At 36.9% G+C, this 26,493-nt stretch overlaps 1 protein-coding gene across 1 annotated transcript in view; it reads left to right on the top strand.

Moving 5' to 3' along the window:
* The window catches only part of LOC128640757 (vitellogenin-like), a 459,754-nt gene that overhangs the window by 281,513 nt on the left and 151,748 nt on the right, over positions 1-26,493 (top strand). Inside the window, 3 exon segments of the mRNA XM_053693183.1 lie at positions 11,609-11,802; positions 13,542-14,183; positions 14,261-14,305. Coding sequence (XP_053549158.1) covers positions 11,609-11,802; positions 13,542-14,183; positions 14,261-14,305 — 881 coding nt within the window.

Raw genomic sequence — 26,493 nt, forward strand, 5'->3', positions numbered from 1 at the left:
AGGTGTAGTGACTTCAATACTGAGCAGGGAGTGAAAGGAGAGCTGCTCTCTTAAAGAAGGAGGAACGAATCAGAGAATTGTGGGTGTAACTAAGAGGAGAGAGGGTTTGTACAAGGCAGAACCTGACAACCAGCTAGTTAAACACTTCCAATCGTGGTGATGTATTGTATTTAGGTACAAAAGTGGATTTGGATTTTAGATTCTTCCTCCAATTCTTTTGCTCCTGCCCTTCATTTTCATTTAAAAAACTCTCTAAATCTTGTAACGCAGATATGTCCTCTTCTGTCCAGGAGGAATTTTGTTTTTTGGCAAATAGTTTTTTGAGGCTTAACTTGCACACATATAGTTGTATATCTTTTATTGCTTCAAATGTATTAAAGTTGCCAGTAGGGCAAAATGAAAAACCTTTAGTTAGTACCGCTATAAGTGCTGGAGATAGATGGTGGGAAGACAGATTAATAATTTTTAGTGATTTATTCTAATTTGTGAGAAGGAACTTGGTGCTCTCCTCTAGGAGCATCCTCCTCTGTGAAAGGACCTGGTGTTTCTCCTTGATCTTGTTGGTCGTTTGTTGGTATTTCTTCCCTCTACTGTAGGTTCTACCTCTCCTTATGTGTCTTCTTCTAAAAAAGATTTTCTCTTATTTCTATCTGGTAAAAAAGTGGTTGTAGATGGGGTATGAGTGGTTGTATTTAGCTCAACACTATTAATATCTTCCCCATCTGTATCAGACACATCGCTTTGTACAATATTGACCTGTGAGGGTCTAGAGGGGTTATTGTAGAATTTTCTTCTTCTCCATTTATACACTTTTTTGTCCTTGAAGTCCTGAAAGTCCGTGAGTAATTTGCGCTGTTTCATGTCTCTGATTTCTTTGGTGTATTGATCTAATTCTTTTTGATAGCTTTTATAGAGGCTCTCAAAGTTAGTATGTGTTTTAAACATTTTTAATTGATCATATTGTTCCTGTATTACACTTTCTAACTTTTCATATTTGGCCTTCTCATGTTTTAATAGAATCTTCATCAATTTTACTGAACACTCTGATAGTGCAGTTTCCCACTCTTCCGTTAATGCATGATTATCAAACTCAAAGGCAGGGAACAGTTGAATTCTTAAGCTTCTAGGTATTCATTTCTGTTCTATATATCTGTCAAAAAATGTTTGATCCTACCATACTTTCTCTTGTTTGAATATATTTCTGTGTACCTCCTTGAGTATGAATTCTAATGTAGTAACAGGAGTAAAATCTTCTGCATTAGTATTCTTGAACATATCATCTAAATCAGCAGCTCTTTTAGTCTGTCTTTCTGATCGATCTTTGCCTAAGATATCAAGCCATTTTGGTATTATAGATTGTACTATATCCACCAGTCGGTCATTTGGTATGCTCAGTCGTATAAGAAACTGTTACTACAACAGCAATAAAATTGTGGTTTTGGAGAAAAAATGATGGCACTACCAGTGTTGCTTCCTTAGCTTGTGTACATTATCAAATTGTCTGTGCGATAATTAATATAATATTGCAATGGAAAAGAGGTGCTGTACACTGAGAAATGAATGAGCAGAGAGAATCAAGTGAAATGCACTTCTAAAGTGTGTACTTTGATCGCATTTACAACACTTATAGTTATAACTTTATCATCTACGTGGACAAAAATTATCAATCCCGAAAGAAAGGGGTAAAACATAACTTTTAATAACTACAGATAAAATTAAATAATTAAAAACACAAAGTGGTTATAAAGGTGCATTATTGATAAGTAAAGTAGCCGTAAATGTAATAAAGTAACCAGAGGAGTACTTAAATAGAATGGTTTGTTGATGTGGCCTCCCCAGTAAAACATATATCACAGTTGGTTTGAGATAATATGGTGTCACTTATATGTGTTGTATTCAATTGTCAGGTGGAAAAATGGGATTTTGCGGAGAGAAAAGAGAGTAAAGATTAAAACAAATCTACTCTAGTAAGTTCCAGAGATTTAGGGAAAAGAATGTAGGGAAATTATCTCCTCCCTCGTATTTAAGCTCTCAAGTACTTACAGTATATCCAATAGTTTCCAACCTGAGTGTATAGGAGGTAATAGTAACACATAGAACTGTACTATTGATATTATTATAAGTGACAGTTCAATTATGGGAATGAAATAAGCAGCGTTTTCTGGGTGTTAATGTCACCTTTTTTATAGATAGAAATCGAGTGTGATAGTATATTTGCTCTAAACATTTATATCTGGCAAAAATCAGCCTATAGAGCAATTAATCACAGTCAGTGAATAAAAGGACAGATTGAACTGTACTATTTTTGTGAGTGTGTAGCTAATCCCGTTATATAAATTGGGTAGGTGGTGTATTTTCCCAGTATTAATATCACCTGTATTTGCTTGTAAACATCAAGTATGATAGTATAGGACTACAAAGCCTGCTACTCGTAAGTATAATTTGTGATTCACAGTAATGGATGGATAGGGTTATTAATGTAATTGTGAGGTACAGATTATACAAAATACACAAAATAGTCAGTATCGGTCACGAAAATATTGTCTCATAGGGTAAGGCACACATGTAGCACTCATAGTTCAATACGTGACTCCCACTTGGTAAATCAGGATATAGTCATTAAATATATCTAAATTAAGGGTATGTAATAATAAATAAAGCCAAGTACTCAAAACGGGAACATACATATGGCATCAACAGTTCAATACAACACTCTCCATATTGATATAGTCACAGAATATTATGGCTAAACTAAGCCGAATACTCGGCACAACCAAAGCTGCAGGAGGCCACAGAACAACTACTGGTTAAGGTAAATTAATATACGGCAAAGGTAATAAGCACCAAATAACCACTATTGCTAGTTAAAAATTAGGATTCAACATCCCCACTCCCCTGACATGTTTTGCCCGTAGGCTTTATTAAAGGTGGAGCCGCTTCTTCTTTCCGGCTATTTATTGGCTAAATGTGTTATAACAGAAAGCAGCTTCTGCTTGCTGATTGGTCAAATTTAGTAGGTGTGTGTGTGATGCTCGTTTGTCAATAGAGCGAGTCAGAGTCAATGTTGCAGGGGCTGTGTGCTAGATATTAGACATCAATTATAATGATGGTACTGTGATAGAAATTGATTATCTCCTTAGGTGAGTCGGGATTCTATGTGTTATACAATAATTTTTATTAGGAGTTATATACATCTCGAAAATACATAAGTGCAACTAAAGGACAGATGATAATCTGTCTAAGATATAAGCGAATAATAAAAATCTAGCAAGAAAATTAGCCTACTTTATTATTAGTGAGTTTGTAAGCAGTGAAAATGTGTACAAAAGGAAAGATGAATAAAGAATATTTATATCTTTATTAAAATCGGGAATGTGATGTAAGTGAATGGAATTAAACATTCGAAGTGAACATAAAAGTGCTTGTGTGTTACACAATAACTTTTATTAGGAGTTATATACATCTAGAAAATACATAAGTGCAACTACAGGACAGATGATAATTTGTCTAAAATATAAAAAAGAATAATATAAATCTGGTGAGAAAATTAGCCTTCTTTAATATTAGAGAATTTGTAATCAAAAGAAAGGCTGGATTGTGTGAACTAACTTATTATATGTGTTACAAAACACATACAGTATATCAATATCAATCAATATTGATATCAATCTTTGTATTGTTATGATGTCATTATTTAATCTGTTAGGATACTGATCTTGATAACGTGGAGAAATATCTATGGGCTGGCTTTTTTTAGTTATTATAAGAAGCAATAATAATTATTTTGTTCATTTAGCCCTTTAGGATGGACTGAGTCCAAAAGATATATCCACTTGCACTCAGCTCTTAATAATGCCTGTTCTACATTGCCCCCCCTAATACCAAGGGAAGTTTTTTTTTCAATTCCCTGGCACTTTAGATCTTTAGGGTTGGATTGGTGATATACTAAAAAGTGAGATACCACTGAAGTAAGTCTTCTTGGTCTTTGGTCGAATTTTTAATGTTTCTTAGCTTCCTGCTGGTCATGCCAACCTAAATTTAGGGACATTTACAAAACAATACATATATCATGCACTCTTTTGTCAATATTTAAACAGCTAATTAAACTTTAAAAATACATCTACGTGTTATTCTCAAACTAATATTTTCTTTGAATGCATAATTTTATCTAGCATTTATTTAGTGTTTAATGTCCCTTTAAGGAAATTACAAGAAGTGTTTTGACTGTCTTGTTTGAAAAGCAACCAAACAGGTTACTATCCAGTCTACTATGTATTTCTGAATCTGAGCTAGATTATGAGTGGCATGCTAACTGTTGCGTGTCAGCGAAAAGGGGTTCATCATTGCTCTTTGAGCAAGTTGGCAGTATATTACGAGTTGAAAGTAAACGCGTTTGACTGCAATTAAATTTGCTCTGGTTAACTGTTACTGTTAACACTATCTAATAAAAAAAAATATTGCTCAAAGATATGAGGTCTCAGGTGTTAGAAAAAAAAGATTGCAAAGGGTTTTAACATAAAGAGATACATACATACACATGTCCAGATATGTATATGTTATGGGGATACAGTCTTGTCCCCATGGTTTAAGTTCAGAGCTGCTTTCCATTATACATTTGGTTTTTCAAATGCTCATATCTTTGTAGTGGAATGACATATTTTTCTGTACTTTGGTAGTTAGATCCTGGCTGGGAATCACTACAAAACTGGAAAAGTGATTAGGTTTAGTAAATTTTGAGATATTTAAGATTTAAAAACAGGGGTATGAGTTCAAAATGCCATAGACTTAACATTGGAGAATTGAGACAGTTTATCTAACAATTGGCTGCATGGATTTGTTTGAAACTTGGAATTTCAATAGATCTTGAGGTAAGTATGTACCATTATAGTGGGTGAAAAGTTATCTGATTTGTAGTGTTTGTTTTGATATTTTGAGTTATTTTTCACTCAAATCCAAGATGGTACCATAAGCATGTTTGTTTTGTGAAGAGGGAATGGTGCATTATAAATTAGATTTTTCAAATTCTCATATCTTTGGAGTGGAATGACATACCTGAATGACATTTGGCTGTTAGATCTGAACTGGAAAATTTGAAGTGATTAGGGTTAGTAGTTTTTGAGACATTTGAAACTGACTAAAAAGGGCAAAAAGTTGTAAATGCCATAGACTTCACATTGGAGATTCAGACAAGTTTTATAATTGTATAGTGTTGTATGGTAATCAATCAATGTGTGTGGCGCACAGCTTAGCGTGTCAGACTTATTGTTTAATGTTGTATAGTAATCAATAACTGTGTGTATGTGTACAGCTCAGCGTGCCAGCAGACTTATTGTTTAATGTTGTATAGTAATCAATAACTGTGTGTATGTGTACAGCTCAGCGTGCCAGACTTATTGTTTAATGTTGTATAGTAATCAATAACTGTGTGTATGTGTACAGATCAGCGTCTCAGACTTATTGTTTAATGTTGTATAGTAATCAGTTGTGTGTTTGTGTACAGCTCAACGTGTCACACTAATTGTTTAATGTTGTATAGTAATCATTTACTGTGTGTATGTGCACAGCTCAGTGTGTGAGATTTATTGTATAGTGTTGTATAGTAATCACTGTGTGCATGTGCATAGCTCAACATGTCAGACTTAGTTTATAGTGTTGTATAGTAATCATTCACTGTGTGTATGTGCAGAGCTCAGCATGTCAGACTTATTGTATAGTGTTGTATAGTAATCACTGTGTGGATGTGCACAGCTTAGCACATCAGACTTATTGTATAGTGTTTTATAGTAATCGATCACTGTTTGTATGTGCACAGTCAGTGTGTCAGACTTATTGTATAGTGTTGTATACTAATCAATCACTGAGTATATGTGCACAGCTTAGCATGTCAGACTTATTGTATAGTGTTGTATAGTAATAACTGTGTGGATGTGCACAGCTTAGCATGTCAGACTTGTTGTATAGTGTTTTATAGTAATCGATCACTGTTTGTATGTGCACAGTCAGTGTGTCAGACTTATTGTATAGTGTTGTATATTAATCAATCACTGAGTATATGTGCACAGCTTAGCATGTCAGACTTATTGTATAGTGTTTTATAGTAATCGATCACTGTTTGTATGTGCACAGTCAGTGTGTCAGACTTATTGTATAGTGTTGTATACTAATCAATCACTGTGTATATGTGCACAGCTTAGCATGTCAGATTTATTGTATAGTGTTGTATAGTAATCATTTACAGTGTGTCAGACTTGTTGCATCAGATACGATCAGGGTGATTGACACCCCCTGCAAGCGGCCTAATGGCTGTGAATGTGAAGGGAGTGGCATTGCACAAGCATTTCACAAGAAATGCTTGTGCAATGTTAAATGCCAACAGCGTATGCTGTCGGCATTTACTGATGTCGGGTGCTACATGATTCGGCCAACTAGAGTTTAAGTTCTTAATCAAACATTAAAAAGCAAGAAAATTCCCAACTTAAACTGCCCCCCCCTGAGTGCTTTGCATGACATCATCAATGAGATCACTGATTACATCACACATTACATTGTTGATGGCATCATCAATAACATCACCTATGGCATCATCAGTGTCATTGGTAGTGACACATGGCATCATCTTACAGATCAGAGAAATTATATTTGTTTTAAGGTATAGATAAATATTGTACCAAAATACCATCAGATATATGTTGAAATGTGTATTTTATGTTGGGTTAGCACACTTGAGAAAATGTGATGGGGTTTGCATATGGGTAAGGGTGTTATTTTTTTTTTTTCACTTTTCACACTCCATTGAAGCATGCAAAAAACGTTTAACTTTCAACTTGTAACACGTGCATTAAACAATGTGCGCAAAAAGTTTCCTTCTAGTGGAGATAACGTGCAAGTGAAAGCGCAAACTACCACTCCACTTTAGCCATATGTCAGCATATTGCTAGGGCCTTAGATTTGTATGTGTCTATTATACTGTTACTTTAAAATTTACTTGTACTATGAATTTTTAAGAAGCATAGTAATATAGGGCCAGATTACACTATTTAACGCTCCCTCTCAAGGGTTAACTGCATGTCGTGTTGCGCTTGTATTACAAGTTGAAAGTAAAAATTAACCTAACGCACGAAAAAAGCAGAGCTTAGAATATTGCACGCGAGATTCCCACATAAAACTCAATGAAGCAAAAAAAGTGGAAAAAAACCCCTACTTGCACGCAAACCTGATCACATATTCTCAAGTACGCTAACCTGACATGAAAATATGAATATTTCAGATTCAAATGTTCTTCACATAGACAAAATTTGTTCTATTTATTTATAAATACATATTTCTTTATATGTATATCTAATGGTATTTTGGTACAATATATCTATACACTATATACAGTGTATATATATATATATATATATATATATATATATATATATATATATATATATATATATATATATATATATATTAAAATACTTAGAGCACATTCTGCTATGTGTAGAAGATTGGAGTGTGAAATATTTCCAGCAAATACACAGTGTAACTCTTTATTAAATATGAATATTACATAAATATGTTTTTACATGTTCTCATCTACTTAACTGCATAGGGCTCAGTTGCACTTCTATATATGTTTATATATGTGTACATATGTATTTATGTGTTATTTGTATATATATATATATATATCTGTAAATACATATATACACATATAAATACATAAGAAGACATATATTTACATACATATACATCTTTAGACATGTATATGTACAGTATGTATCTCTATGTGAAAGCCCAATGCCTGACTTTTTTTCTAATACCTGAGACCTCATATCTTTGTGCCCTTATAACTTTTGAGAGTAATATTTTTTTATTAGATGGTATTATTATGAATTTAACCCCTTAACGACTGAGGACGTGCAGGGTACGTCCTCAGAAAAAAGGCAGTTAACGCCTGAGAACGTACCCTGCACGTCCTCAGTGTGGAAAGCAGCTGGAAGCGATCCTGATCACTTCCAGCTGTTTTCCGGTTATTGCAGGATGCCTCGATATTGAGGCATCCTGCAATAACATTTTTTACCCCTCCGGTGCAGAGAGAGCCACTCTGTGGCCCTCTCTGCACCAGACATCGATGGCCGCATTCGTTGGTGGGTGGGAGCTGAAGTGGGAGGTGGGTGGGCGGCCATCGATGGCTTCTTGGTAAAAGAGGGGGGCGGGATCGGGGGCGGTATCGCCGGGGGCGTGCACGGGTGCGCGCGCGTGCACGGGGGGTGGTGGGCGGGCGCGTGCACGGGGAGGGAGCGGGTGGGAACCACTTACACTACAGAAAGGGTTTTTTTTATTATGGGGAGAAAGGAGGGATAAAATCCCTGAATAAAGTAATCTAAGGGATCTGGGAGGGGGTGGGGGATTAGTCTTGGGGGGGGGGGGAAGCTACACTGCAGAAAAAACAAAAATAAAAAAAAAATAGACATTTTTACATGCAAACTGGGTACTGGCAGACAGCTGCCAGTACCCAAGATGGCCCCCAATAAGGCAGGGGGGGAGGGTTAGAGAGCTGTATTGGGGGGGATCAGGGAGGTTGGGGGCTAAGGGGGGAATCTTACACAGCAGCATATGTAAATATGCTATATATAAAAAAAGGATACCTTTTATTTTAGTACTGGCAGACTTTCTGCCAGTACTTAAGATGGCGGGGACAATTTTTGGGGTGGGGGAGGAAAGAGAGCTCTTTGGGAGGGATCAGGGGGTCTGATGTGTCAGGTGGGAAGCTGATCTCTACACTAAAGCTAAAATTAACCCTGCAAACTCCATACAAGCTACCTAATTAACCCCTTCATTGCTGGGCATAATTCACGTGTTGTGCGCAGTGGCATTTAGCGGCCTTCTAATTACCAAAAAGCAACACCAAATCCATATATGTCTGCTATTTTTGAACAAAGGAGACCCCAGAGAAGCATTTACAACCATTTGTGCCATAATTGCACAAAATGTTTGTAAATGATTTCAGTGAGAAATCTAAAATTTTGAAAAATTTAACGTTTTTCTTTATTTGATCGCATTTGGCGGTGAAATGGTGGCATGAAATATACCAAAATGGGCGTAGATCAATACTTTGGGTTGTCTACTACACTACACTAAAGCTAAAATTACCCCAAAAAGCTCCCTACATGCTCCCTTATTAACCCCTTCCCTGCTGTGCATAATACACGCATGGTGCGCAGTGGCATTTAGCGGCCTTCTAATTACCAAAAAGCAACGTCAAAGCCATATATGTCTGCTATTTCTGAACAAAGGGGATTCCAGAGAAAAATTTACAACCATTTATGCCATAATTGCACAAGCTGTTTGTAAATAATTTCAGTGAGAATCCTAAAGTTTGTGAAAAAATTTGTGAAAAAGTGAACAATTTTTTTTATTTGATCGCATTTGGTGGTGAAATGGTGGCATGAAATATACCAAAATGGGCCTAGATCAATACTTTGGGATGTCTTCTAAAAAAAAATATATACATGTCAAGGGATATTCAGGTATTCCTGACAGATATCAGGGTTCCAATGTAACTAGCGCTCATTTTGAAAAAAAGTGGTTTGGAAATAGCAAAGTGCTACTTATATTTATTGCCCTATAACTTGCAAAAAAAAGCAAAGAACATGTAAACATTGGGTATTTCTAAACTCTGGACAAAATTTAGAAATTATTTAGCATGGGTGTTTTTTGGTGGTTGTAGATGTGTAACAGATTTTGGGGGACAAAGTTAGAAAAAGTGTGTTTTTTTCCATTTTTTCCTCATATTTTATATTTTCTTTTATAGTAAATGATAAGATATGATGAAAATAATGGTATCTTTAGAAAGTCCATTTAATGGCGAGAAAAACGGTATATAATATGTGTGGGTACAGTAAAAGAGTAAGAGGAAAATTACAGCTAAACACAAACACTGCAAAAATGTAAAAATAGCCTTGGTCCCAAATGGACAGAAAATGGAAAAGTGCTGTGGTCATTAAGGGGTTAACTGTACTTTGTAATGTATTTTTGATGTTTTTTTGTGAGACATTTTTGTTTTGCAAAACAGTTAACCAGAGCTCTGAGGATACACTAACCTGACTTGCGTTAACAATTGTGCTCAATCAATCTCGTTTACTTTCAAATTGCAATAAGATTGGGAAAACCGACGCGTGCAAACACCCGTGATAAACCCCTTTTACGTAGCTCGTAATCTGGCTCATAATGAGGCTCTGCATGATATATATTAGATATATTCTAAGCCTTCTTACTTCTAAACTAATAATCTTTTGCAAAATATTGCATTCCAAAAAGTCTATTCTTTAGGCGAAAAATACAGAATATATGCAGTGGGATAAAATGACAAAATGTATAAACTGTTAAAGGGACAGTAAAGTCAAAATTAAACTTTCATGATTCAGATAGGGCATGCAATTTTAAACAACTTTCCAATTTACTTTTATCACAAAATTTTGCTTTGTTCCCTTGGTGGTATTTTTGAAAAGCTAAACCTAGCTAGGCTCAAACTGATTTCTAAACCGTTAAAAACCGCCTCTTAGCTCAGAGCATTTTGAAAGTTTTACACAGACAGTGTTAGTTCATGTGTGTCATATAGATAACATTGTCCTCACTCCTGTGACGTTATTTTGGAGTCTTCACTGATTGACTACACTGCATCTATCTTTTTAAACAACAAAAATTCTGGTGTTTACTGTCCCTTTAAGTTCTATTTTGAACATAATTTAAAGGGACATGAAACCCAATTTTTTTTCTTTCATGATTCAGATAGAACATACATTTTTAAACAACTTTCTAATTTACTTCTATTATTTTATTTGCTTCCTTCTCTTGTTGTCCTTTGCTGAAAGGTTTAGCTAGGAAAGCTCAGGAGCAGCAAAAACCTAAGTTCTAGCTGCTGATTGGTAGCTGCATATAATATACCAATTGTCAGTGGCTCACCCATGTCTTCAGTCAACATCAAGCAGTGCATTGCTGCTCATTCAACAAAGCATACCAAGAGAACGAAGAAAAAATGACAATAGGAGTAAATTAGAAAGTTGCTTAAAATAGCATGCTCTATCTGAAAGATGAAAGAAAAAAAAATGGGGTTTCATATCTCTAACAATCATAATTTGTGCAATAGACCTTATATAGTTATGGCTTAGGGTTCACTTTGGAAGTCTTTCAAGTCACGGTGGTTGAAAGCCAATACAATATACTAATCCCCATTCTGTCTAGAACTCTATGAAAAACAATTTTGTTTCTTGAAAAGTAAAAACAAAAAAAGAGTTGTGTGTGTAGTGTGTGCAAATGATACAAGGTGAATCTAACTAGGACTATCCTGAGGACCCTGTCGAGGCTTTTTAATCAGAAAAGCAGTCATGTATTGGTAATTTTTATGGAGTCTGAACAATTTAATACAAAGTAATGTGTTACAATCCAAAGTATCAGACAAAGTTTATAAAACAAAAGTCACTAAGTTGGAACTGAAACACTTAATTTACAAACGGTTTGCTTTATACCACAAAAGGCTCCTACTGAGCTAAGAATGTGTTACAAAAGCATATTGCATTTCAGGTTCCTGAATAATTAAAACAGTAAGTGCTATTCTTTTTAGTCCACATGGATGCTTCAGTTGAGAAAATACAAATAGAATTTCAAGCGGGGCCTGAGGCTTCTACAAAAATGGTGCATTCTGTTAATCTTCAGAAAGCTGGCAAAGGAGAACAGGAAAATGAAAATACTATGGACATAATGGCCCTTTCAAAGCTGAAGAAAATCCTTGGTGACAAAGACATAGCAATGTCACAGGTACATCTTTGTTTTTTTGTACACTACATTTTGAATAATATAAAATCTTACGATTGTAATGCCTTGTAAAAATCAAGAGAGTGTTTTATTTTGCAACCTCTTGGGAAAATGCTGTATTTTACTTTGTTGAATCACCTCTATTATTACTACTTTGTGCAGTCTACAACTATCTTTTGAAATATGTACAACTTCCAAACTTTAGAATAAGTTTCATGAGTTTGACAGTTCACTTCAAACTCACAAGAGATGGAAAGTTCCTAATAAACCCTCAAGCTTGTTAGTTGACTTATGATCTAAGATCAAGAGAGTATAAACTTTAAGATCTTTGAGCAAGTGTTGAAATATTAAAATTCATGTAATGATCTTTCACATGGCATAAAAATGTCCACAACATAAACGTTAAGAAAAAGACCATAAGCCTGAAACTACAAATTTGTATCTTTAAAATCTACATTAAAATAAAGAAAACATGAAAAGGAATTAAATAAATAAATTAAAATTTGTAGTATATATTAAAATATAAGCTTAAGTTAGATGCTGCTAATATTGGGCGTTTGTAAGTTTCGCCCTTTAAAATTAAAATCTTATCAAACTTTCATAGCAGTGATTACTAAACTTTTGACAATGTTCCCAAACATAAATGTATTCCTAAAGAATTGTCTGTATTTACTACAAAGTTGATGGATAGAGTGTTAATATAAAGAGATTTTGGTAAAGGTCTACCAAGCTAAACAACTCTATCTGGTTAAGTACAGCTTACACACATATTCAAATATCTTTTAACCCCTCAACTGTTTGGTTACATCATCATGGGTATGTGGTGTTCTTAGTGCTCGTTACAAATATCACTCTGTTTTAAAAATTCTGATAAAATCAATTTGGAGCAGAAAAATATCAAACAGTAGATAAGTAATTAAATCACTTGACCATCCATGCACATGCTTTTTTTAACAGCTTTATTCATTACTTACTCAAATATTCTTTTCTAGTCCTAAAGGACGTGTGCATGGACCAAAATCACCATACACTTGGATCCCCTCTCCCTCCCTCCTTCCCCTTCCCTGCTGCTCTTAACTTTTTTTTTTCTGTAGTGCAGCGGTCCAACTTGCCCCCTGCTCCAACCCCCACCCCCGCACTTGTCCCCCTTTTGACTGACCCTTCCTTATGCCCAGGTATGTTTGTCTCGCTCTGCAGTCTCTACTGCACATGACTGCATCGGACAAACATACCTGACCTTTTATAATATAGGAGAAGGAATGCAAGTTGATTGTAGTATGTGATAGAATTTTGAACGTTTGTTACAGATAAAGATAAAGAGAATACAAAGCACATGTGAATACCATTAAGATTTATAATTCTCTCTATGGACCTATTACACTAATATATTTAGGCTAATTACATGGTCATCTACCCATATTTAGAATAATGTAAACAGACAAGTATAATATAAAATATGTTAATGATGTAGTTCATGCTTATTATGCAACCCTAATAACATATGAAGTGCTTCATTTAAAATATGTATCTTCAAAGACATGACCTATTAAAAGTATGTACATTATAAAAAGTATTTATTTTAAATAAATCATGACCTGAAGTGAAATCCCTAAACTTTTTTTATGGCTTGATCTTTTTGTTCCTACAAGAAAAGAAATGCCATTATTACTATGCATTTTGCTGAATGTAAATCTCAGTGATACATTTACATCATCTATCTATATATTTTTTTATTCTAACAGGAAAACGTCCATAATAAAAAAAGTTCATCTTCTAGCTCTGAAAGCTCTAGTCAGTCTGAAATCCATTGCACAAATAAGTCCTGTTCCAGAGATGGAACAAACAAACACCAGAAACATCACCAAAAAAAGAAACAATGCCATCATAAAATGGAAGAAAAGAAAGAGCATCACTTGCATCACAGAAAAGAACGTTCTGAACATAAACATCAGGTAGCAGAATCTAGGGGTCATCATGAACGTGGTCCTCCTCATCATCATCCTCAACATCATGGTGAACGGAATAAAACTAAAACCTCTTCCACAGAAATACAAAGCAACCAGTGCAACAACAAAAAGACAAAAGAAAGCTGCAAATTTCAAAACAGCAGTAGTAGCAGCAGCAGCGATAGCAGCAGCATGAACCATAGGCGGCAAGATAATAAAAAGAGATATAGAAGGCCCAAAGAAAGCAGCAGTTCCAAATACACCAGAAACACAGAAAGCAGCAGCAGTGAAAGTAGCAGCAATGTTCAAAGCAGCAGAAATTGTGATGAAAGTTCTACTCGAAATGATAGCCCTAAAGAATGGAAAAAAATAAAGAATGCTCACCATACTCAAGAATCCCATCATGTCAGCGTGCCTAGAAACTCATTAAATAATTCGGTAAAATAGTTTAAATTTATTTATTATATTTTGCTATGATTATTTTGATAAATGCTAATTATTTTCTGAACCGTTAGCAGGAAGAATATGGCACAGAATTTCACCGGATCCATAATGTTCTGGTATGTAAAAGGCTGCATGGATAGTTTTTGGAAAAGTGTACATAAATAGATACATTATAAATAAATATAAAAAAGTATATATATATACAGTATGTATATATATATATATATATATATATATATATATATATATACTGTATATATATATACTGTATATATATATAGTAGCAAAGAGATATGAGTTAGTGCTATAATTCCCCAATACTGAAATAATGAGAGTAACTCCAAAAACAACAGAACATTGGCAGACGGAATAGCAATCCAAATCCCTGAACGCTGCTATCTATAAATTAGACTATGGGGCATATTTATCAAGCTCCGTATGAAACAGAAGTTATGAGACATTAGTCTAAAGCCTGTTGCTCCTTAACTTGTCCTGGCTGCTCGGAGGCAGCGGACAGAAATCAACCCGATCGAATACGATCGGGTTGATTGACACCCCCTGCTAGCAACCAAATAGCCATGAATCTGCAGGGGGCGGCATTGCACCAGCAGTTCACAATAACTGCTGGTGCAATGATAAATGCATACAGCGTATGCTGTCGGCATTTATCGATGTGCGGCGGACATGATACGCTACTTTGTATCATGTCTGCTTGCACATTGATAAATAGGCCCCTAAACCTTTAAGTTCACTAGGATAAAGGAAGTCTATGTAGAAAAGTCTATGTGATGTGTAGATCTTAGACAGTGCTCTCAAGTATTAGGTGTAATCGCTATTAGCCAGAGGGTTATAGACAAAAGGTAAAAACAAAAAGAAAAGAAAATATCATAGTGTAATATAAATTGTGAGACTGATTACGCTCACCTGGTATATCCTCATAAGTATAAGGTATATAATAGCATGAGGTATATAATAAGCTCTGATGGCATATATATCCCCACTGTGTTTAAGATGTATACTGTCAGTGTGTTTAAATGCAGAACCAGTCTGATAGAACACTAGGAGCGAAATTTTAAAAACCCATTTTATTGTTAAAAACGGTAATGTTCAGGAAGTATTCACCCCAGATAAAGCAAAACAAAGCAATGCAATGTGTCTTGTATTAGCCAATCAACACTTCACAAAGCTTATTAGTTCACATAAAAGTTAGTAAGTTTGAAGGTTCCAAACCAAACTCTGTTTTGAAGTATACAGATATATATATACTTCTGTGTTATATCAGTTCTGTAAAGGTCTGGTGTAGGTACACTCTCGTGGAAGGAGAGTAAGGCAATTCCGTTCAGAAAACAAAAACCGCTCCGGTATGGGTCTCTGTGCTCCTGGACCGCAAAACTGGATGTGACGTCACTATGCTGCGTAGCTCCGCCCTTACCCGTTTCCTGAAACTCTCTTCACTTTGTCACAAAACACGTAAGGGCGGAGCTACGCAGCATTGTGATGTCACATCCGGTTTTGCGGTCCAAGAGCACAGTGACCTATACCGGAGCTGTTTTTGTTTCCTGAACGGAATTGCCTTACTCTCCTTCCACGAGAGTGTACCTACACCTGACCTCACAGAACTGATAAGTATACTTTTCTGTATAGTATACTTCAAAACAGAGTTTGGTTTGGAAACTTCAAACTTACTAACTTTTATGTGGACTAATAAACTTTGTGGAGTCTTGATTGGCTAATACAAGACACATTGCCTTGCTTCGTTTTGCTTTATCTTCTCTTTTAGTTTTTAACATTTTTCTATAACCCTCTGGCTAACGGCGATTACACCTAATACTTGAGAGCACTGCCTGAAATCTACACATTGTATATATATATATATATATATATATATATATAACAAATATATATATATATAACAAATATATATATATATATATATATATATATATATATATATATATATATATACAGGTGGCCCTCGTTTTACAACAGTTCAATTTACACCGTTTCAGAATAACAACCTTTTTTTCCAGTCATGTGACTGCTATTGAAAAGCATTAAGAAGCAGTGCATTTATTAATAGCCAGTAGGGGGAGCTGTCAGCTTGTGTTGCAGCAAAATCAAGCAAACTGAAATGAATCAGTTTAACGAGACCTGAGCTATCGAGCAGATTTCAAAGGAACAAGATCTTCCTGTCTATAAATCAGTCCAGATTGGAATGCATAGAAAGAACTGTTTGCAGTAAAATGCAAGTGAAGTCTGTGTTGTGTGATTATATTATTAGGTTTAAAATGCTGTTTAGCAAATATTTTTGTTCATTTAACATAGTTTAATTATATATTCTGTGTTTTATTAGGTTTATAATGCTGTTTAGCATTTAAAGTCTTCATTTCAAAGCTTTAAAAATAATGTATTAGGTGTTACTTATGACAATTTTGAGAGGGGCCTGGAACCTATCTTCCTCACTTCCCATTGACTTACATTATTAACTGGGTTTCAATTTACAATGGTTTCAATTTACAACCATTCCTTCTGGAACCTAACCCTGGCGTAAACTGAGGGCTACCTGTATATATATATATATATATATATATATATATATATATATATATATATATATATACAGGGAGTGCAGAATTATTAGGCAAGTTGTATTTTTGAGGATTAATTTTATTATTGAACAACAACCATGTTCTCAATGAACCCAAAAAACTCATTAATATCAAAGCTGAATATTTTTGGAAGTAGTTTTTAGTTTGTTTTTAGTTTTAGCTATTTTAGGGGGATATCTGTGTGTGCAGGTGACTATTACTGTGCATAATTATTAGGCAACTTAACAAAAAACAAATATATACCCATTTCAATTATTTATTTTTACCAGTGAAACCAATATAACATCTCAACATTCACAAATATACATTTCTGACATTCAAAAACAAAACAAAAACAAATCAGTGACCAATATAGCCACCTTTCTTTGCAAGGACACTCAAAAGCCTGCCATCCATGGATTCTGTAAGTGTTTTGATCTGTTCACCATCAACATTGCGTGCAGCAGCAACCACAGCCTCCCAGACACTGTTCAGAGAGGTGTACTGTTTTCCCTCCTTGTAAATCTCACATTTGATGATGGACCACAGGTTCTCAATGTTGTTCAGATCAGGTGAACAAGGAGGCCATGTCATTAGATTTTCTTCTTTTATACCCTTTCTTGCCAGCCACACTGTGGAGTACTTGGACGCGTGTGATGGAGCATTGTCCTGCATGAAAATCATGTTTTTCTTGAAGGATGCAGACTTCTTCCTGTACCACTGCTTGAAGAAGGTATCTTCCAGAAACTGGCAGTAGGACTGGGAGTTGAGCTTGACTCCATCCTCAACCCGAAAAGGCCCCACAAGCTCATCTTTGATGATACCAGCCCAAACCAGTACTCCACCTCCACCTTGCTGGCGTCTGAGTCGGACTGGAGCTCTCTGCCCTTTACCAATCCAGCCACGGGCCCATCCATCTGGCCCATCAAGACTCACTCTCATTTCATCAGTCCATAAAACCTTAGAAAAATCAGTCTTGAGATATTTCTTGGCCCAGTCTTGACGTTTCAGCTTGTGTGTCTTGTTCAGTGGTGGTCGTCTTTCAGCCTTTCTTACCTTGGCCATGTCTCTGAGTATTGCACACCTTGTGCTTTTGGGCACTCCAGTGATGTTGCAGCTCTGAAATATGGCCAAACTGGTGGCAAGTGGCATCTTGGCAGCTGCACGCTTGACTTTTCTCAGTTCATGGGCAGTTATTTTGTGCCTTGGTTTTTCCACACGCTTCTTGCGACCCTGTTGACTATTTTGAATGAAACGCTTGATTGTTCGATGATCACGCTTCAGAAGCTTTGCAATTTTAAGAGTGCTGCATCCCTCTGCAAGATATCTCACTATTTTTGACTTTTCTGAGCCTGTCAAGTCCTTCTTTTGACCCATTTTGCCAAAGGAAAGGAAGTTGCCTAATAATTATGCACACCTGATATAGGGTGTTGATGTCATTAGACCACACCCCTTCTCATTACAGAGATGCACATCACCTAATATGCTTAATTTGTAGTAGGCTTTCGAGCCTATACAGCTTGGAGTAAGACAACATGCATAAAGAGGATGATGTGGTCAAAATACTAATTTGCCTAATAATTCTGCACTCCCTGTATATATATATATATATATATATATATATATATATATATATATATATATATATATATATATACGTGTACAGTTGATACAATTATAGGGACATTAAACACTTTGAGATGGTAATATAAAATGATAAATTGTATATAAATAAAAAAAGTCTGCAATATACTTTCATTATTTATTTTGTCCCCTTTTCCTGTATTTCCATTCTGAAATTGTGATCTTTTCAGTTCCTGATAGAAATGGAAGTGCAGAACACTGTTATATTCCACACAGCCATTGGCTGCACACTCTAGTGACTTATTTATAACTGGCTCTTATTGGCCACAGCAGAGAAGAAAACCTAAGTTACAACATGGCAGCTCCCATTGTTTTATAGACACTAAGAGGCCCATTTAACAAGCTCCAAATGGAGCTTGAGAGCCTGTTTTTCTGGCGAGTCTTCAGACTCGCCAGAAACAGCAGTTATGAAGCAGCGGTCTAAAGACTGCTGCTCCATAACCCTGTCTGCCTGCTCTGAGCAGAAGGACAGGAATCGCTACAATTCAACCCGATCGTGTACTATCGGGTTGCTTGACACCCCCCCCCCCTGCTAGCGGCAGAGGGCAGCGTTGCACCAGCAGCTTACAAGAGCTGCTGGTGCAATGCTGAATACGGAGGCCTATTTATCAAAGGTCCGATAGACATTTGATAAATAGGCCTCTAAAACTTAACACTTATTTTGTCACTATTTAAACATCCAAGGAAACTTTAAAAAAACAAATCTACATGTTGTTCTCAGACCAATCTTTTCTTTAAATGCACCATTCTATCTAACATTTATTAAGTGTTTAATGTTCCTTTAAGAGGGAAAATAATTAGAATTCAGGACAATAATAAAGACTAATGGCAAATTGTTGACAGAGAACTTAGGCCTAGATTTAGAGTTCGGCGGTAGCCGTCAAAACCAGCGTTAGAGGCTCCTAACGCTGGTTTTGGGCGCCCGCTGGTATTTGGAGTCAGTCATTAAAGGGTCTAACGCTCACTTTACAGCCGTGACTTTTCCATACCGCAGATCCCCCTACGCCATTTGCGTAGCCTATCTTTTCAATGGGATCTTCCTAACGCCGGTATTTAGAGTCGTTTCTGCAGTGAGCGTTAGAGCTCTAACGACAAGATTCCAGCCGCCTGAAAATAGCAGGAGTTAAGAGCTTTCTGGCTAACGCCGGTTTATAAAGCTCTTAACTACTGTACCCTAAAGTACACTAACACCCATAAACTACCTATGTACCCCTAAACCGAGGTCCCCCCACATCGCCGCCACTCGATTAAAATTTTTAACCCCTAATCTGCCGACCGCCACCTACGTTATACTTATGTACCCCTAATCTGCTGCCCCTAACACCGCCGACCCCTGTATTATATCTATTAACCCCTAACTTGCCCCCCACAACGTCGCCGCAAGCTACTTAAAATAATTAACCCCTAATCTTCCGACCGCAAATCGCCGCCACCTACGTTATCCCTATGTACCCCTAATCTGCTACCCCTAACATCGCCGACCCCTATGTTATATTTATTAACCCCTAATCTGCCCCCCACAACGTCGCCGACACCTACCTACACTTATTAACCCCTAATCTGCCGAGCGGACCTGAGCGCTACTATAATAAAGTTATTAACCCCTAATCCGCCTCACTAACCCTATCATAAATAGTATTAACCCCTAATCTGCCCTCCCTAACATCGCCGACACCTACCTTCAATTATTAACCCCTAATCTGCCGACCGGAGCTCACCGCTATTCTAATAAATGTATTAACCCCTAAAGCTAAGTCTAACCCTAACACTAACACCCCCCTAAGTTAAATATAATTTTTATCTAACGAAATAAATTAACTCTTATTAAATAAATAATTCCTATTTAAAGCTAAATACTTACCTGTAAAATACATCCTAATATAGCTACAATATAAATTATAATTATATTATAGCTATTTTAGGATTAATATTTATTTTACAGGCAACTTTGTAATTATTTTAACCAGGTACAATAGCTATTAAATAGTTAAGAACTATTTAATAGTTACCTAGTTAAAATAATTACAAATTTACCTGTAAAATAAATCCTAACCTAAGATATAATTAAACCTAACACTACCCTATCAATAAAATAATTAAATAAACTACCTACAATTACCTACAATTAACCTAACACTACACTATCAATAAATTAATTAAACACAATTGCTACAAATAAATAAAATTAAATAAACTATCTAAAGTACAAAAAATAAAAAAGAACTAAGTTACAGAAAATAATAAAATATTTACAAACATAAGAAAAATATTACAACAATTTTAAACTAATTACACCTACTCTAAGCCCCCTAATAAAATAACAAAGCCCCCCAAAATAAAAAATTCCCTACCCTATTCTAAAATACAAATATTACAAGCTCTTTTACCTTACCAGCCCTGAACAGGGCCCTTTGCGGGGCATGCCCCAAGAATTTCAGCTCTTTTGCCTGTAAAAAAAAACATACAATACCCCCCCCCCAACATTACAACCCACCACCCACATACCCCTAATCTAACCCAAACCCCCCTTAAATAAACCTAACACTACCCCCCTGATGATCTTCCTACCTTGTCTTCACCATGCCAGGTTCACCGATCCGTCCTGGCTCCAAGATCTTCATCCAACCCAAGCGGGGGCTAGACATCCACTGAAGAAGTCCAGAAGAGGGTCCAAAGTCTTCCTCCTATCCGGCAAGAAGAGGACATCCGGACCGGCAAACATCTTCTCCAAGCGGCATCTTCTATCTTCTTCCATCCGATGACGACCGGCTCCATCTTGAAGACCTCCAGCGCGGATCCATCCTCTTCTTCCGACGACTAGACGACGAATGACGGTTCCTTTAAGGGACGTCATCCAAGATGGCGTCCCTCGAATTCCGATTGGCTGATAGGATTCTATCAGCCAATCGGAATTAAGGTAGGAATTTTCTGATTGGCTGATGGAATCAGCCAATCAGAATATAGTTCAATCCGATTGGCTGATCCAATCAGCCAATCAGATTGAGCTCGCATTCTATTGGCTGATCGGAACAGCCAATAGAATGCGAGCTCAATCTGATTGGCTGATTGGATCAGCCAATCGGATTGAACTATATTCTGATTGGCTGATTCCATCAGCCAATCAGAAAATTCCTACCTTAATTCCGATTGGCTGATAGAATCCTATCAGCCAATCGGAATTCGAGGGACGCCATCTTGGATGACGTCCCTTAAAGGAACCGTCATTCGTCGTCTAGTCGTCGGAAGAAGAGGATGGATCCGCGCTGGAGGTCTTCAAGATGGAGCCGGTCGTCATCGGATGGAAGAAGATAGAAGATGCCGCTTGGAGAAGATGTTTGCCGGTCCGGATGTCCTCTTCTTGCCGGATAGGAGGAAGACTTTGGACCCTCTTCTGGACTTCTTCAGTGGATGTCTAGCCCCCGCTTGGGTTGGATGAAGATCTTGGAGCCAGGACGGATCGGTGAACCTGGCATGGTGAAGACAAGGTAGGAAGATCATCAGGGGGGTAGTGTTAGGTTTATTTAAGGGGGGTTTGGGTTAGATTAGGGGTATGTGGGTGGTGGGTTGTAATGTTGGGGGGGGGGTATTGTATGTTTTTTTTTACAGGCAAAAGAGCTGAAATTCTTGGGGCATGCCCCGCAAAGGGCCCTGTTCAGGGCTGGTAAGGTAAAAGAGCTTGTAATATTTGTATTTTAGAATAGGGTAGGGAATTTTTTATTTTGGGGGGCTTTGTTATTTTATTAGGGGGCTTAGAGTAGGTGTAATTAGTTTAAAATTGTTGTAATATTTTTCTTATGTTTGTAAATATTTTATTATTTTCTGTAACTTAGTTCTTTTTTATTTTTTGTACTTTAGATAGTTTATTTAATTTTATTTATTTGTAGCAATTGTGTTTAATTAATTTATTGATAGTGTAGTGTTAGGTTAATTGTAGGTAATTGTAGGTAGTTTATTTAATTATTTTATTGATAGGGTAGTGTTAGGTTTAATTATATCTTAGGTTAGGATTTATTTTACAGGTAAATTTGTTATTATTTTAACTAGGTAACTATTAAATAGTTCTTAACTATTTAATAGCTATTGTACCTGGTTAAAATAATTACAAAGTTGCCTGTAAAATAAATATTAATCCTAAAATAGCTATAATATAATTATAATTTATATTGTAGCTATATTAGGATTTATTTTACAGGTAAGTATTTAGCTTTAAATAGGAATCATTTATTTAATAAGAGTTAATTTATTTCGTTAGATAAAAATTATATTTAACTTAGGGGGGTGTTAGTGTTAGGGTTAGACTTAGCTTTAGGGGTTAATACATTTATTAGAATAGCGGTGAGCTCCGGTCGGCAGATTAGGGGTTAATAATTGAAGGTAGGTGTCGGCGATGTTAGGGAGGGCAGATTAGGGGTTAATACTATTTATGATAGGGTTAGTGAGGCGGATTAGGGGTTAATAACTTTATTATAGTAGCGCTCAGGTCCGCTCGGCAGATTAGGGGTTAATAAGTGTAGGCAGGTGTCGGCGACGTTGTGGGGGGCAGATTAGGGGTTAATAAATATAACATAGGGGTCGGCGATGTTAGGGCAGCAGATTAGGGGTACATAGGGATAACGTAGGTGGCGGCGGTTTACGGAGCGGCAGATTAGGGGTTAAAAGTGTAATGCAGGGGTCAGCGATAGCGGGGGCGGCAGATTAGGAGTTAATAAGTGTAAGGTTAGGGGTGTTTAGACTCGGGGTACATGTTAGGGTGTTAGGTGCAGACTTAGGAGGTGTTTCCCCATAGGAAACAATGGGGCTGCGTTAGGAGCTGAACGCTGCTTTTTTGCAGGTGTTAGGTTTTTTTTCAGCTCAAACAGCCCCATTGTTTCCTATGGGAGAATCGTGCACGAGCACGTTTTTGATGCCGGCCGCGTCCGTAAGCAACTCTGGTATCGAGAGTTGCATTTGCGGTAAAAATGCTCTACGCTCCTTTTTTGGAGCCTAACGCAGCATTTGTTTGAACTCTCGATACCAGAGTTAAATTTATGGTGCGGCCAGAAAAAAACCCGCGGAGCGTTAACAGCCCTTTTACCGCCGAACTCTAGATCTAGGCCTTAGTTTCCTGAAAGCTAGCAATTGTTTTTCCTCTTAGTTGCGTTTACATTTAAGTCAGTAATCATTTTCGATGGGCTGAAATTTGGTAAAATGGCTATCAAAAATAAGTATTACTTTTAGCTGTTCACACAGGTGGCAGATTTTTCTTATGTGCTAGCTGCATTAAGATTGCTGAGCATCATATTCACTTCCCATTAGAGTCAATGGGAGCAGTTAAAGTTCAATTTTCTTTTAATGAACACTGAAACCGTTAAGAAATGTTAGCTAGCAAAATGCTGATGTTGATGAGCAAATCTTTAAAGGGACACTAAACCCATTTTTTTTTCTCTAATGATTCAGATAGAGCATGCGATTTTAAACAACTTTCTAATTTACTCCTATTATCAAATTTTCTTCGTTCTCTTGCTATCTTTATTTAAAAAAAAGGAAGGTAAAGCATAGGAGTCGGCCCATTTTTGGCACAGAACCTGGCTTATGCTTGCTTATTGGAAGCTAAATGTCAGCCACCAATAAACAAGTGCTATCCATGGTGCTGAACCTAAAATGGGCCGGCTCCTAAGGTTTAAACTCCTGCTTTATAAATAAAGATAGCAAGATAATTACGAAAATTTGATAATAGGAGTAAATTAGAAAGTTGCTTAAAATGTCATGCTCTATCAGATTCATGAAAGAAAAAAAATTGGGTTTAGTATCCCTTTAACCATTTGAGTGCTAAGCTGGATTTAATTATTATTATTATTTTTTTTTACTATTTTAAAAAAAATAAAAATTTACTCCCCCCCCCCAGATCCCAGACCGGTGGAAAGAGACCGGTGGAAAGGTTATGCGATTACCTTTCCAACAGTGAGATAGAGGCTTCTAAGCAGCATGCCCCCTTTCCCTATCTTGTCCATTGTCATTTTTTTTTTTTTTTAAACTTTTATTTATACCACATGAGGGAGAAGTAGGCACAAAGAAATGGAAAAACAATGACAGCATTGAAATGCAGTACATACAAAGAAAGTAAGTACATCACAACCCATACAGGGCTTAGACCCCGGTATCATATAAAGAAGTTCCTTTAAGTGTGACTCAATAGTCCTGCATCAGGGCGTCTTAGAAGTCAAAGTTCATGCCTCTTCTCCTCACCTTTTTCCTCTTTTCCTTTAAATATTTTCAATAAACAACAACAATAAACAAGAGAAAGAAAACAAAAAAAATAAAAAGAAAAAATTATAACAATCAAAGAAATAAATAAGAAAATAAAGGGAGAGGGGGGGGGTGCCACCAGAGACTGTGGCATCCTTTACTTACCCGGAGCTCCCCTGGACCGCCAGCCGTATCTTGGTATACTGAAGTAATAGGTGTGAGGGGCAGATTATAGTGGAATGTACCTGTCTATTGTGCGGCTATGTTAGAAAAACACCACTTTCCCCTAAGGTTTTCCTTCAAGATGAAATCACTGCTTCTAAACGGGTATAGGACATGCTCCCTGACAGCATCAGGCAGGTGTAGCAGATATGGTTCCCATTTCTTTATATACTTAGCTATCCTTTGTTCAACGTTCCCCCTAACATCCGCTTGTTCTATGAGCATCTGGGTGTGTATCTTGGTAAGTAGCTTTTGGAAGGGTGGAGATAAACTATCTGCCCAGTGTTGTAGGATCATTTGCTTTGCAGTCAAGATAGACACAGAGACAAAAGTATCATAGGGGCTGACAGTATGTTCTGGAAGCAGAAACAGGACTCTTTGTGCCGAAAGGGGGACTCGAGTTTTGGTGACTTTAGAAAGCCAGTAGGTTAGTTTACCCCAGAACCATTGTAGCTTAGGGCAATCCCAGAATAAGTGAATCCAGTCAGGACTCGCATGGTTACACTTAACACATACATCTTGTGCTCCCGGGATCCATTTGGCCCTGAGAGCTGGAGTAATGTAAGCTTGTTGCAAGATTTTGGTATGCGTCTCTCTTAGGTTTGCTGATAAGGTAATAGATCTAACTTCTGTTAAACTGTTTAGGAGCCCTTCATCATCAATCTGTATGTTTCTACATCTGGACCACTTTGATGCTAGTTTTTGGGTGGTAAGGGTGTCAAAGTGCCTGAGTACTAGGTTATATGTGTTTGCCAGCTCGTAGGAACCCTGTTTAGCCAGTGAGCATAGTGCAGTCAGGTTATTGTTTTCTGTGTGTAGAAGACCATCAGTTTTTAATTGTGTGACATAGTGCCTACACTGTAAGTATGCAAATCTATGTGTGTTTGGGAGCGAATATGTGTTTTTTAAATCTTGAAAGGAATGGATCGTAAGAGTTAGGGGGTTAAATAGTTGCCCGATTTTGGTAAGACCCTTTTCCTGCCATGTCCGAAACACTTCAGTAGTGTATCCAGGCAAGAAGGAGAGATTGCCCTGGATTGGGAGGAATTTGCTAGCAGTAAATTGTATACCCCATAACTTGCCCAGCTTGGCCCATGCTCTCAATGGGTCTCTAAATAATATATGTTGTTGGATTTTTAAGGGTAAAGAGTTAGGCCTGGCGTGCGGCAGATAGGCTAGGTGCATTGGGTATATTATGCTAGACTCTAAGGTAGGGGTCGTAAATTGTCCGTTTCCCGTCAGCCAGTCCAGTACTATTTTGGTGAGGGTCGCCCAGTTATACCAGGCAATGTTTGGAAGGCGTAATCCTCCCTTCTCGTACGGCATGGCCAAAGTCATTCTATTAATTCTTTGTTTCTTACCTTGCCAGACGAATTGACCCAATGCAGATTGAAGTATTTTAATGTCTTTATGAGTTAGCAACAAGGGTAGCATTTGTAAGGGGTAGAGTATCCTGGGTAGAGCTATCATTTTAAAAAGATGTATTCTACCAGTCAATGACAGTGGAAGTCCGCTCCATCCCTGTAGTGAGTCTCTAACAGTCTGAATCATCTTACCTATGTTTAGGGGATATAGTTTGGAGGGGTCAACATGTACTTGTATACCCAGGTATTTGAACGTACCCT

The sequence above is a fragment of the Bombina bombina genome, chromosome 10, assembly GCF_027579735.1.
Source record: "Bombina bombina isolate aBomBom1 chromosome 10, aBomBom1.pri, whole genome shotgun sequence".
Lineage (NCBI taxonomy): Eukaryota > Metazoa > Chordata > Amphibia > Anura > Bombinatoridae > Bombina > Bombina bombina.